Genomic DNA, 15,478 nt, shown 5'->3' with positions numbered 1-15,478 from the left:
ATCTATAGACTAACTTTTTGTTTCAGTTTACTTGTTTTACTTTTGTTGTTTTTATCCATTCTCTAGAAGCTTTTCTCCCATTGTACAGCTTTTTTGATGCAGATATTATACATGTTTTTCAACAGATTGTTTCCTTATTTGCAGATGAAGGACATTCTTTCAGTGATGTGCTGTATTATGGCAATGAAGCCACACTTCTCATCTTCGACATGCTGTTTTTCACCATCGTGGATATGGCCAGCCAAAGTTTTGTTTTAGCAGCTGTCCTGACGTATTTGCAACAAGAGGTAAGCCTCTTTATTGGAATGGAGTAGAGAATGTTTTTTTAAAATGATAGCATATAGTAGTTTGTATTCTCAGTTATCTACAAAATGTATTATTAGGCATAACAGATAATTGTTTGTTTATTTATTCCTAAGATTGCTAGGCACTGTTAAAAAAACAAAACAGGTGCTGCAGACTTGCAGTCCTAAGAGTAAACACTGCATGTTGGAACAAAACAGGACTCCAGTGCTGTGGAAGTTTCTACTGGAGGCAGTGTAGGAGAGATGTTTTTTACTGTCCCCCCCACCCACCCACCCACACCAGCACCACCTCCCAAGCTGCTCCCAAATATCTCCCAACCCTCCAGAGCTGCTTTTCAGGGCATATAGGGGAAAGGAGAAATAAGCAAAAATCATCTCTCCCCCTCCAGTGGAATTTCATGTAAACAGAACTCTACTCACTGCAAACCTGCATCCAACCCAAAATACATTGGAAAAGATAGGAAAAGGGTCTATGGTAAAATTTAATGACTTTTACCATTGAAGACTAATATATGCAAGATAGAACGTATGTGTGTATCAGGCCTATCATCCCAGCTAATTTATCTCTCCCAAGGAAGGATATTTTTAGAATCTCATCATTCCACTTCTTGCTTCAAGTACTGTGCTAGCAGATATTGTAAGTTCAGTTAGGCTTTTGCAAACATCACCCTCTGCTCGTCAATTAGTGCAAACTGGCAATTAGTGCAGAACTGTCTAGCACTGCCCCACTTTCCAATAAAATCCGCATTGTTCAAACAACAAAGGTGCACGACTGCTGTAGTTCCTACCGACTCTTAAAATGCTTTACCACATGGCTTCTAGGATTTTCAAAACTTTGATTCCTAAACTTGTTAGTTTCCAAATTTCGAAAGGATATCAGGCCCATTAGCCTGACCTAGACAAAACAGTTTATAAAACAGAGCCCGAATCTCAGTACAATAACACAATTCAGTGCTGGCACTGCAACCAGTTCTAGCCTTGGCAGGCCTCTTGCATACTGCCTGCAGGCAGACTCAAATGAAAGGGAGCATTTGCTACGATTGGTGGCTGTTTCTCTTCATTTCTGGTGATGAGATCATGCTGAGGCCCCCATCATCTACCACTGGGGCATACAGTACATACTGCACAATGGTCAGTCATAAAGCTGGGGTTTTTCCCCCTTCATTTATACTGTTTAGCTATGACAACCTCTAAATGGTGTGTGTAAGCAATACAATACAGAAAATGTAAAAATCAATAAAACTATAAAATCAGGTTTCAATTAAAATGCCCACTGAAATTTAAAAACAAAAACCTTAAGAAATTCAATGGGGGGGCTGTCTGACCTCAACCTGTTCCACAAAATTGGGCCACCAATACTGAACACACCATTCCTCTTGAATACGAGCCATGCATCTGAGCTGTGGAGGAACCACTAACAGTGACTCCCCTAAAGACCTCTGTGATTAAATATGGATATAGTAGAACCTCTATTTTCAACCACCTCCACTTGCAGACGTTCCAAGTTGTGACCAGGGCAAACCCAGGAGTAACCGGCAGGTTTGCCGCCATTCGCACATGAGCAGGAACGGGCAATCGCTGCCCGTGCATGCGCACATTGGCGCCTCTCCCAGCGACCCGTTTTGCCATAAGGATGGGCCTCTGGAATGGATTGTGGTCATGAGTAGAGGTTCTACTGTATAAGGGAGTAGGTATTCTGGACCCAAGTTGTTCAGGGCCTTGTGAATTAATGCACGAACTTTGAACTCAACCACTAGCTTATGGGCAACAAGTGCAAGCTTTTGAGCACTGGAATTATGCACTGACCATATTCTGTCCCCATCAACAGTCTAGTCGCAATGTTTTGCACCAGCTGGACCCTCAGACCAGGCCAAAGAATAGCCCCACTTTGATGCATCTCTTCTAGGCTCCCTTGACAACGAACACCAAAGTAACAATAAAACCATAGAAACACTGGTTGGTTGGCTGGCTGGCTGGTTGGTTGGTTGGTCGGTTGGCTGGTTGGTTTTTGTTGCACATCTCTATTGTAACATTAACTGGACAATCATTATGAAGATCTTCCAGTAATAAAGATGTTTGAAGTTGACAGCACAGTTTTGAAATTGATAACAAGCTCTGTTATACTAAATTTGTGGTTTCTTTTTTATAAGAGTGGTCTGGAAATAAATTGTAAACAGCTCCCTCACTATGAAGAGCAGCTTGCTTTCAGGTTACTGTTGGGGTGACCAAACAACAAGTCTTATTTTCAGCTTTTTCCAGTTACTGTTTATTATGTGAGGTGCTTAACTTGGATTGATCATACTTGACAAATCTAAGACAGTAACCTTAGATGAGATTAAAGAGCATCTAGCATTAGCTTAACATCCTGTCAAATAAGGATTTGATGCTACACATGGAGTGTTTTGTACAATTTATGCCATAACATCTGAAGTTGGTTTTATCTTTTCAGATTTTTAGGTTCATTCGTAATACAGTTGGACAGAAGAATTTGGCATCTAAAACTTTGGTGGATGAAAGATTTCTTATATGAAAAGACTTTCTGGGAACACACGCATACACAAAGGATTTGCTTGCAGTACTTTGTAAATATTCATGTGTAGAATTTTTCTTTCATATTGTGTACTTGAAAACTGCTGTTTTGGATTAAATAAATTTGTACTTGTAATGGATAGTGATTATTCACATGCCTTAAAAGGGATGCCAAGATACAGAGAGATGTCACTGTCAGTATTAAAGCTGAACCCATGAATTAGTTTTGCAGATATTTTATGTGTACAGTGGTACCTCGGGTTAAGAACTTAATTCGTTCCAGAGGTCTGTTCTGAACCTGAAACTGTTCTTAACCTGAAGCACCACTTTAGCTAATGGGGCCTCCTGCTGCCGCTGCACCACCACTGCACGATTTCTGTTCTCATCCTGAAGCAAAGTTCTTAACCCGAGGTAATATTTCTGGGTTAGCGAAGTCTGTAACCTGAAGCGTATGTAACCTGAAGCATATGTAACCCGAGGTACCACTGTATGTGTACATCTCTTGTGCATTGTTTTAAGATTTGTGGGTAGGAGCTGCATGTGTATGGAGAAAATGATCAAAAGGTAGAGGATTCAGGTTCTTGTGTACAATGAATTTTCTGGATTGAGTACAGGAGGCACTGAAGCAAACTGCATGTAGATACACAGTTCCTGTGCTTTCAGAGTTTCAGAGGTAGGTGTGATTTCATAAAGTTCAAGAGAAGCCTTGCTCTTGTCCAGTTTGTAAGAGGAGCATTTGAAGCACTTCCTGATTTCAGGATTTAATGAGAGAAGAAATTAATCCTGTGTGGGACAGCCCTCATCACTCTCTCTCTCTTATTGCTATTGCTGTATGGGCTTGAACCACAGATGGAATAAATCAGGAGGTCTCTTAAAAACAGTTTTGAAGTGGAAAAACACAGTTCATATATCCATGACTGACTAGCTACTGTTCCTGTATTTCGTATAAACAAGAATGTTGTGTGTATTTTCCCAATCGGCTTCATGTACAAAAGGATTCTGGAATTTTGGCTTTTTAGCTGACAGTTTTGCTGATCCATTAGGTGAAGGAGTACAGGGTTTCACCTTCAACAGAAGAAAAAATGCTAACATGTATAAAAATGTGCTGATCTAATTAAACAATAGATGTGGCTTGGGCAACAAAACAGGCCAACACTGCAGGAGTCAAGAGCTAGAAACAGGGCATGCCTGACCTAACAGAAAGAGAATATTACAACCAGTGACTCTCAAAACTTTCTGCAGACTTTCTGCAGCAATGCACACTAAAATGCAAACTCATTGAAATCTGGTGAACTGAATTTATGGTGGCAATATTTACATGTGCACCATTAACAGTGTGTTCAGATTACAGAATTGGGTTTCCAAAGAGTTCGGCCCATTTTAATTTTTTTCATGTTGGAGAGCATGCATTAGTCTATACAAGCTGTATATTAAAAAAAAAGATTATTTAGGGTTGCTTTTTATTTGCTAGCAGTTGTGAAGATGGCCACTTGAATTTCTCCCCCTGCCTTGAAGCCGTTGCAAGAGCAAGGTGAGAATTTTAGAAAGCACACCAAGAGGCACTTCATGCAAACAGCCTCCATCAGACTGCATTTCAATCAATTCCTCACACTGCTTCTGTGTGCATGCTTACTATAACAACTGGCTCTTTCCTTTTTCCCATTCAGTATAAAACGTTCAGTGCCTCTTTAAAATAATTCTGGCAGAGTAAACTTCACATTCCTAATACATTTACTAGGCTGTGCTCCCAACATATTTTACTTATGAGTAATTGAGGAAATGAGCATTTCCACTGCAGCAGAGTTCCTGCCTGTGCCTTGTACTTTCAATGAGTCATCAAGTAGATTAAATTCAGAATGCCATGCATACTAGGCTTGGGGCCCTTGGAAAACGACATCTCTCTGGCAAATGCCACTACAACATATGCTTAAAAGTTCATATAAAGAACACTTAGTTGTAAATTGTTTAGAAAATATTGAATAGTTTTCCACCATTATTTAAAAAGAAGAAATGGGTGGTATATTTATGCCTTGGGATCAGTGTGTTGAAAATGACCTGTAAGTGATCTTGTCTGTGCCAATCCACTATAGCAAGATCCTCTGAAAACAAAACAAAAAAAGCTGCTCCTTTCTCTCCCACACCCCGCTTGCCCTTCTTAAAATAAAATCAGTTGAGCTTATAATTACATAAAATTAAAAATGCAACCAAGTGAGGAAGACTTCAATACCATGAAATAATAATAGGGGAAAACCACCAAATCAGGTTGCTAAATGCCTGTCTTGAAATGTTCACTCATTAAAGTCTCAAAACTGACAAGTTTCAGAGATGTGAGATGGTGCAAACGTGAACCCAAAGCAAAGCTTCCTCAGTGAATCTAAAGAGGTTTCAGGACAGTTTGCACAGGAAGAGAAATTCCCTACAATTTACATGTCCCAGAACATTATAGGTCAAAGCCAGCCCCTTGAAGAGTGTCCAGAAGTGAAATAATGCAGTTTAAAAATAAATCTTAAATAAGTCTGGCAGCCCATGCCCATCTAGCTGCCAAATCCTGCAGCAGCTGGTACTTTCAAGCACTCTTCAAGGTCAACCCCAATCAAAGTACATTGCAATAGTCTGGTTTGCAAGAGCACAGGGCATAGCGGTTAAATCCATGTTCTGGTGGGGGGAACAAGTGCAATGGATAAGGGCGATTTTGAGATACCATCATCACCTCTTTAGGTCTAATTTTGAGGCTGAACCAACAAAAATGGTTTGCAAGCCTTTTAGCTCTCTTCTATGGCAACTGGTTTAGGATGAACCTACTGGACTCGAAGTGACGGAAACCAATGCAGATGTCAGATAGTATCTCTCCATGGTTTTAAAACAATGTAATCAAAAAGGGTGATAGATGATGGGAACATAGGAAACTCTATACTGATTCAGACCATTGGTGCACCTAACTCAATATTGTACACACTCACTGGCAGCAGCTCTCCAGGATTTCAAGCACGAATTTCCTCCAAGCCCTACCCAGCCATCTACTGTGTAGCACTGCTAGTTGCTATTCTCCTTGCTGCTGTTCTCCTTGCATGTTTATACCTCACTCCCCCTTTCCTGTGCCATTGCCAGGAGGGGGGTAAGTGACCTTCCATTGTTGCAGTTGGTGTGTGCTTATATGTGCAAGGTATCCTCAACATTTTCTCTGGTTTGGAAATTATCCCATGGGCCCCAAAGGGTTTTCAACCCTTGGTTTTATGCCTTGTCCTTGATTTCAACCAGGTCACCCTGTTCCAGACATGGGGAAATCTACGCCCCTCCAGATGTTCCTGGACTACAACTCCCATCATCCCTAACCATTGGCCATTGAGGCTAATGGGAGTTGGAGTCCAACAACACATGTAGGGCCACTGGCTCCCCAATCCCTGCCCTATTTAGACAAAAGGCATTAAGCCCAACAGTCCCTAACTCCTGGTTTAACCACTGGTCTTTTGGAGATGTCCGTATTTTGTTAGCGTGAGGTGCTGGCATTCTCCTTCAGCATTCAGCTCTCTTTCTAGGAGTTAAATCTGGATGCAAATAAATTGTCTCTAGTACACAAACAGAAGAGCCCATGGCATGAACACTTAATGGCACCACACAGTGTAGAAACCACCATTAACAATCTTCACCTGCTGAGATACATTTTCAAACAGCACTGTATTGCAAAACAATTGTTTCCCTAATATATATCTTTAACAGAAAGAACAAACATCCCATTGGCTTTGAAATCAGTGGAGAGGCTGTTTGCTGAGTAAATAAATACAGCAAGTGCTGAACTATCTTCAAGAACATGTAATGGGTGAAGACTTTCTGGGGCTTATGCAGTGATGCTTTCTAAGCATCAGGCAATTTGAAACAGCTGCATCAAGTAGCAAATCTGGGAGGCAGTTTTGAACCTGCTTCCTGTTGCTGTGCCTTTAGGGGACTACTTGTATGCTTGCATCTATGTTCTGGCTCAGACTGTACATTTGTAAGTAAGCAGGTATTTATAAAGGAAGAGCCCATCCGTGCCCTCTTCTCTCAAGGAAATTTATCTAAAACTCAAAATGTGTTTATTTTCCCATGTGTTGGAGAACCACCTACCAAGGAGAAGCAAAATTGTGCACACAATAAGCCTAATGGTAGCTTCATATCCTCTTTTAATACTGTCCAGTCAATGTATCAAGAGCATTGTGAGTTACTTTGAAACCAAACAATGACAGCAAGAATGTTGACAATTAAAAAAATTATGTCACCCTACTATTTCCTTTAAAAGGTGGCTGAGATCTGAGCTGAGAATGTGTTTGATTACAATGTTTACAAGGCAGACAATGCTCCAAGACTTGGACCAAATGTCCTCTTTTGTGGGATTTTGGAAGAGAATGTATAATTTGAAGTTTTATTATTATTACTAATTGAATTTATATACAGCCCTATATCTGCAGGTCTCAGGTGCCTCACAGAATAAAATCAGAATATGAAACCACAAAGTACATAATCAAAATAAAACAACAACAACAACCGAATAACCTCTATTTATATAGAGGTTTTCCTGTCTTGGAAATACTTTTTGTATATTTTCTATATTATTTGATGGGAAATATAAAATATGTTTAAGAAGGAAAAGGTTCAGAGCATTCATTCTGCTGTTCAGAGGAAGAACACTAACATTTCAACGGTACTAAAATAAAGGCCTCATATCTTGTCTAATGACATAAATGCGTAGCTTCACTGCTTGCTATCTTTTTTGTATTCAGGACAGAGTCACAATGACCCAGTTTCTTCTTATCTTCTCCCAGTTCCTTCCTTCTAAGATTTCTGCCCTGGAGCCAAGAATATAGTTAGGAACATTAAGCAACCTTTGCTCGTAGCTCTATCTCAAATCCTGCGTGCAATATCCTGCTAACCCAAACATGGGTTGTCTGGACACAGGAATGTAAATAAGATAACATGAAATAGGCTTGGGATCTTGTTTGCAGATGCCAGGCATTCAGAATTTTAAGTGTATTGTCTTCCCTGTGGTTGGTTATCATCAAATATGTAAAAAGATAGGGGGCTGACTGGTTTCATTTTTAAGAAAAAAACTTGATACAGTTCAACAAAATTAGAGAGTCTGTTTGACCCTTCCCATGCTGGTTGTGGCTAATAATAATAATAAATTTTAATTATATCCCGCCCTCCCCAGCCGAAGCCGGGCTCAGGGCGGTTAACAACAATAAAATAGTACAACATTTTGTAAAGGGATTAGAGTCCAACTATATATGGAGACGGGTGTAGGAAGGGGGGGCGGTGAGGGCAGTCCGCCCTGGGTGTCATAGAATCATAGAATCATAGAATCATAGAGTTGGAAGAGACCACAAGGGCCATTGAGTCCAACCCCCTGCCAAGCAGGAAACACCATCAGAGCACTCCTGACATATGGTTGTCAAGCCTCTGCTTAAAGACCTCCAAAGAAGGAGACTCCACCACACTCCTTGGCAGCAAATTCCACTGTCGAACAGCTCTTACTGTTAGGAAGTTCTTCCTAATGTTTAGGTGGAATCTTTTTTCTTGTAGTTTGGAACCATTGCTCCGTGTCCGCTTCTCTGGAGCAGCAGAAAACAACCTTTCTCCCTCCTCTATGTGACATCCTTTTATATATTTGAACATGGCTATCATATCACCCCTTAACCTCCTCTTCTCCAGGCTAAACATGCCCAGCTCCCTTAGCCGTTCTTCATAAGGCATCGTTTCCAGGCCTTTGACCATTTTGGTTGCCCTCCTCTGGACACGTTCCAGTTTGTCAGTGTCCTTCTTGAACTGTGGTGCCCAGAACTGGACACAGTACTCCAGGTGAGGTCTGACCAGAGCAGAATACAGTGGCACTATTACTTCCCTTGATCTAGATGCTATACTCCTATTGATGCAGCCCAGAATTGCATTGGCTTTTTTAGCTGACGTGTCACACTGTTGGCTCATGTCAAGTTTGTGGTCAACCAAGACTCCTAGATCCTTTTCACATGTACTGCTCTCAAGCCAGGTGTCACCCATCTTGTATTTGTGCCTCTCATTTTTTTTGCCCAAGTGCAATACTTTACATTTCTCCCTATTAAAATTCATCTCTGAGGGGGGGTGACAAAAAGGCACACCGTGGGGGACTAGCCCCGCCCCCCCCCGGGTGCACAGCATGGCCGGCTCTGTGTGGAGAGCCACAGGGTCCCCACTGCTGATCTGCAGAAACTTCCTTCTCTAACCATTGCTTGATTATGTTTTTGTTATTACATCTTATATTGGTAAAATAGGACTGTGGTTGATCTGAAGCTAAATATTCATCAGCAGTGTGTTGCAGCGTCAGAAAAGGCTGGCGTGGTTTTAGGCTGCGTTAATGCAATCATGGTTTCCCAAGTCACAAGGAGGAAGGATGAGGAAGAAATTAAACTCAGTTTGTATTTTCCAAAACAATATGTGAACTGAAACACAGTCATATTTAAATAAAAAATTTTTTTTAAAAAAAACCTACTTCAAACTGATGTGGAAATGTGTAGAACTGAACTTAAAATGGGGGGGGGGGGGAGAGAGAGAGAGAGACTAGGAGAAACCAAAATTGACAGATTCTCCAATGCCTACTTTGTTCTGGGTAAACTGACATGCGATTGTTCAAGTTGCCATTATTATTATTATTATTATTATTATTATTATTATTATTATTATTATTTATATACCGCCCTATACTCAGAGGTCTCAGGGCGGTTCACATAAAAAGATCACAGTATATAAAATAAAAACAAAAGCAATAACCCAATAATACCCCCCCCCTCAAAAAAAGCCACATTTTAAAAGAGTATGGGATGTTGATTAGGTCAACCAAAGGCCTGGTTAAAAAGGAACGTTTTTACCTGGTGCCTAAAGGTGTATAATGAAGGCGCCAGACGAACTTCCCAGTGGAGAGCTTTCCACAGACTATACTATATCTACAGTGAATTATTTCGGCTTATCAGTTCTATGTAAATCATTTTGGGTTTTTTTCCCTTTAATGAGGTACTTGCTGCTGGGTGCTGTAGGTCAGTAGGAATTCCTTGGTCTGTGCCAACCCATCTGAAACTTAAACACAAATATATTTTGCTGCTAGTCTCATATATCCTAACCTGGCAGGCACCCAGAACAGGCCACGTTTTGAAAATAACACATTTTCATGACCTCTGTAGCACACAAGCTTGTGTGCTTGTGTTTCAGGTGGGCTCTTGTGGGCACTGAAAGGTGAGGCAGGCTATGCAAAAAGAAAAAAAAAAGATGAATGCAAAGGTAGGAGAAAGTGCTGCTTATATGGCGTCCAACCCATGTGTGATTGAAACTGAGTAACGTAGATGGCTCTGGCGCCTGGAGAATGACAAACGGCAGCTGTGATCGACGTGTTGCTCAGTCGGTTCTCAGAGCACACAGTTAGAACAGGTGGCCTCAACTGAGCTCCGAGCATCTCGGGGGAGCAAGCTTTAAAATAACTCTGATTATATAATATCAACTCAAACTGAAGAAAATGAGGCCAAGTAAAATGAGTATGTCCCAGCAAAACTCCCACGAACCACCCTATGACTGCCCAAACTAGTAATTCACAAAAAAGAAAATAATAATTGTCTATTAGGACCTATGGGTTGTTTCACTTAATTTAATGGCAGCCTTTAACTCGGGAGAGAGGAGCCTGTGTGGTTCTCTGGATGTTGTTGGACTTCAACTCCCATCAGCCCCTGCCAGCTCCACTGATCTAGCTGGTGGCTGTTTATACCGCACAAACAATTATTAAGAAGCCCCAAAGACTCAGCGAGGCAACTATGGAGAGTGCATTGAGTTCTAGGGACACCAAGCAGCCTTGCCAGTTTAAATCCCTCAAACGCGAATTCAGTTCCACATAATCTAGGACAGGGGTGAGGAACCTGTTGTTGGAGCCCACCTTGCAGAAGACCCAGCCTGACAGCCAATGGTCAGGGTTCAGGGATGATGGCAGTTGAAGTACAACACCTGGGAGAGCCATGGGTCCCCAATCCCTGCACACAGGCTTTTCCTACTTAATAAAACCACAGGTTGCTTTGTGTTGCTGTTGTTCAGTGGTTTTTCGTTTTAAGATAATGAATCTGTAGGTAGGGGGTTTATTATCTAATTACTGGCTGCTATTACAATATTAAGGGACGCGGGTGGTGCTGTTGGTTAAACCACAGAGCCTAGGACTTGCCGATCAGAATGTCAGCGGTTCAGATCCCCACAACGGAGTGAGCTTCTGTTGTTTGGTCCCAGCTCCTGCCAACCTAGCAGTTCGAAAGCACGTCAAAGTGCAAGTAGATAAAAAGGTACCACTCCGGGAAGGTAAACAGTGTTTCTGTGCGCTGCTCTGGTTTGCCAGAAGCGGCTCAGTCATGTTGGCCACATGACCCAGAAGCTGTATGCCGGCTCCCTCGGCCAATAAAGTGAGATGAGCGCCGCAACCCCAGAGTCGGCCATGACTGGACCTAATGGTCAGGGGTCTCTTTACCTTTACCTTTATTACTAAAATTGAATTTAGGATATATTAATAACTATGAAAGTAAGTTTATGAGGCAGGAGTGAGGAACTAGTTGTTTTCCAAACATTGTGGGACTCTACCTCCCAGTAGCCCCAGCCAGCATAAATGATAATAGAATAATAGAGTTGGAAGGAACCATGAGGATCATCTAGTCCACCCCCGTGCAATGCAGGAATCTTTGCCCAGTGTGGGGTTTGAATCCATGAACCTGAGATTAAAAATCCCATGCTCTACTGACTGAGCTGTCCCAGGTTCCAGGATGTTAGGAGTCACAGTCCAGCATCTGGAGGGGACAAGCTTGCTGAGTGACCTTGGGCCACTCACTCACTCACTCTCGGCCTAACCTACCTCACAGGGCTGTTGTAAGAATAAAATAGTGAGAGGGAGAACCCAGTACATTAACTTAAGCCCCTTGAATTTTCTGTTATTAATTAAAGACACATTTCTTCACCCAGGTCTTTGGGATATCTTAATGTTTGTGCCATGCCATCTATATTGATTTACCAGGTACAGTACTGTGTTGCTGCTATGAAGTGTGAAATGTTGGGTTTAATGTTTTGCTGTTTTATTGGATATAATGTGTTATGTACTGAGTCGAATAGGATCCAAACTGCAGCAGTCTGATTGGTCCTAGAACAATAGGATCCAAAAGGCAGCAGTTGTATTTTTTGTTGTATTTTTATTGCCTTGCTTTTTGTAAACTATCCTAGGGTCTTTTGAAAAAGGGTGGTCTATATAGAGCATTGTGCCAATGTTAAGTGACTTACTCCAAAGTAGTCACATTAGATGGGTTAATTATTCCAGATGAGGTTAGCAGCTTGAAGATCAAAGCCACAAATTGCAGCACTTGTTATTTATGTAACAGTGGTATTAAACAGGGATCTGTCCTTGAAGGTGTGAAAGAGAAATGAATGAATGAATTCACCCAACGCTGGGCATGCAGGAAAAGGCAAAGTCTGCCATCTTTGACAGGAAATAATGATTGTTTCTTGTTTGCGCATGTTTCAACCTGCCTCCAAGAAAGCCTTTAGATGTCATACAAGGGGGGTTGGGGTGGCGGCTTCTGCTCCCATTATATCAGTGTAGTAAGGATTCTATAGCAATGCTTCACTGCAGCACAAACAGGGACCAGTTACAACCACGGGGAAGGTAAATTTTGCAAAATAAATTCAGGAGCAGCAGTACTACTTTATATTGCTGAAAGCAGCAGCCTAAATACGCCACAACCACCAAAAATATTTTGCTGACTCCCCAGTGGACTAAACTGAAGGCCTACGCAGCTTTTTTTTTCACAGGCATTCTGCCATTCTAAACATAGTACGAGCAGACTAAACGCAAACCAACTGACCATCAGGTCACATCAAGGTAAACTACACTCAGTCAAGACACTTGTAAACTTTCAGGGATGACAGAAAAATGGTGAATCAATAAGGCAACATTAAGCAGAGGGCTGCTATCTCAGGTGAACAATACTTTGTTTTTAAAGTCTCCCCCTCACCTCATTTTACCAAGTTATTTGCAGACCAGCAGCACAAGTCAGTAGCTAATGCTATTAATAGTTCTGCCCTCTGAACAAATTGGAGATTACAAACAGCACCAGCCACTGTTCTAAAGCAGCAGCATTCAATAGTTTGAGATATAGGGTCCACTTTTAACTACAACCTGCAACATGAGACCCACTTTGTTTGTTTTTTCTTAATCATATACATCTACCTTCCTTCTTTTTCTACAGGCAAGAGCAGGGCTTCTGTACCTTTCAGAGTTGCATTGTAGGCGGAATGTTGCTAGATGCAGTGAAATGGTGAGAAGCTGCAAGAGCTGAAATTTCCCTTTTATACACAACTATCAAAGATACAAGTGATCTATCCTCCATTACATCTTGTCACACACACACCCCGCCCCTCTTAAACAAACATAATAAATTGGTGGGAATGCCACTGTGGTTACTGACCTCAGACTGTCATGCCAACCCAGTATGAGTCTTGACCCCCCCCCCTCCCCGGTTGAAGATCAATGGTCTAGAGCAGGGGTCGAGAACTTCCAATCCTAATTAGGCTCAGCAAGAGTCCTGATTGGACTTCTAAATGACTGCTAACTAAAACATGTTCATTGCAGTTGCAAAACACATTTTAAAACTTTCATAAAGGCTGTTGTATGATGTAACTTGAAAAGTTATCTTCACTGATGTCAATGTGATTTTAGAATCCAAGTGTTACAGCCTTATCTTAATTATACTTTCATAACCACACATTTGTTTCTTTGCTCCACATGTTGCCATCCCCCCTTTCTCTGTTGTTTCTGCATCTATTTTGATTAAGTCCAGTGGGGTAGGAACATGTTCCTTGCAAAACGCCACAGGTGCACAGATGGTGCAAACACTGGTCATCAGGGATCGCTCCCAAGGCATGCAAATTTAATTTGTTGGAGTAAATTTAATTGAAGGGAGTCTGCTTCTGAGCAGCAGTGTCTGGACAGGCAACCAAAGTTACCCTGATTGAGCTGCTTGAAAGAGTGGATAATAAATAGAACTATCAATCATATTGCATCTTCACCTCACCCTCCGTTTCTCTAATTTGGTGTCACTTTGATTCTGCATGGAGACCAGACTGATGTTTAAAAATATGTAATGCTACTCTAACAACCATGTAACAGGCAGAAATCAAACAAGGGGAACTTTTTGCAGCATAGAGATGCAGCAGTGGGAGAAGTCTGAGCTATTGATCATCATGTCTTGATTTTATGATGCAGTTATTAAAAGGTGCAAAGCTTCTTGCCTGATAAGTGGATAGGTAGGTCGAGGGAAAATGAGGTAATCCTCGAGGGAAAATGAGGTCAAGGCAGGATCACATTACTTTGAATTCTGGAACAGCATCACCAAGTGCACTTGTCTATTCATTGTGTGTGTGATTATTATTTAATTGTTTTTATTAAAGCTTTTCTTGGGTTACAGAAGTACATACATCGTCTCCATGTTCAGATTATAAAGTCCTTTTTACACATCAGCTACATTCGTTTTAAATGGAAGACAGTACACACAAGGGGGGACCTGCAACAAACAAAACTTGCGAAGAGTGCTCCTATCAAGCCTGCTTTCAGGAGACTCCCATTTCATTTCCTCAAAGCATTTTGTGACCAAGGAGCACACTCAGCCCTCCTTATTCTGTTCTGGGGTCCATCCCTTAGGGGGTCCCTCCAGCTTTTACAGACTCCTGCAAACCTGTCTGTTGACACCTTTCTGCTGGACAGTGCCATTTTTTTATGCTCATGGGGTTGAGTTCGCTAACAGTAGAGAGGATAGTTGCATTCACCTCTTACTTCTTCCCCTCTTCAATTATTCTAGAATGTAAGCTCTTTGCGGGCAGAGACCTGTCTCTGTTTGCCTAGTGCTGGGCTAGGACCAGGGGGCACCAGAACTTTTTCCAACCCCATCCCCACCCATCAGTGGCGGCCAGCCATAACCCATTTTACACTCTCTCTCTCAGCCTAACCTACCTCACAGGGTTGTTGTAAAGATAAAGGTGGGGAGGGGGGGTCGTGTTCCCTCACATAGCCCCCTCCTTTCCCTGGAGATGAGCATACAAACTAACACACAGGAGTCAATTCCTAGGGGCCGAGGTCCCTTCGCTCCCTCCCAATAAAATATTTGAGGGGGTCAGGACCCCCCCCCCAAAAAAGTTGATGGGCACTGTCATTCCAATGGTGCACATGCGCCATGTCTTGCGATCGATTATGCGGGACGGGGCTTACCTGCCCACCCCCCGAATATTTTATTCCAAGTTAGCACCCCTAAAACTAAAATAAATGAGGATTTGTACCCGCAGTCGGTGATGATTTCTTCCAAGGAAAGGCACTTTAGGATACGGGCACTGTTGGCACTCATCTTTATGACCACCTTTTCCAATGTATGTATACAGAACGGGGAACAAAAGGTTTGAAAGTGACCTTGCTTGGCGCTAGGAAACAGGCGGCGGAAGAAGGAAATGCGACCGTTTATTTCGCCCGTGCGAGGTTTTTTAACAGCCCCCTCCCGCGCCCTTTCTCAGGAGGAATGCGGGCCACGCCCTTCCTCCGCCAAGAGCTCCGATAGGCCAGGAGGAAGGAAAGGCGGGCCCGGCAA

The 15,478-nt window shown here is 42.1% G+C and overlaps 1 protein-coding gene across 3 annotated transcripts in view; it reads left to right on the top strand.

Annotated features, from left to right (window-relative positions):
• TMEM67 (transmembrane protein 67) overlaps positions 1 to 2,852 on the top strand; it is a gene marked incomplete at its 5' end in the record, with an annotated part of 32,561 nt that extends 29,709 nt beyond the window's left edge. For 2 of the 3 annotated variants that reach the window (XM_081874089.1, XM_081874090.1), the window contains 2 exons: positions 145 to 287; positions 2,755 to 2,852. In XM_081874089.1, coding sequence (XP_081730215.1) covers positions 145 to 287; positions 2,755 to 2,835 — 224 coding nt within the window. In that variant the 3' untranslated portion in view covers positions 2,836 to 2,852. Of the gene's footprint in view, positions 1 to 125; positions 288 to 2,754 lie in introns of those variants that run through there. The other variant, XM_081874091.1, reaches the window with a different exon arrangement.
• Between the last annotated feature and the right edge of the window lie 12,626 nt (positions 2,853 to 15,478).

Source organism: Podarcis erhardii (assembly GCF_964252035.2).
Source record: "Podarcis erhardii genome assembly, chromosome: 8".
Taxonomy (NCBI): Eukaryota; Metazoa; Chordata; class Lepidosauria; order Squamata; family Lacertidae; genus Podarcis; species Podarcis erhardii.
The sequence above is the reverse complement of the archived record's forward strand: the minus strand, read 5'-3'. Positions and strand labels throughout refer to the sequence as shown.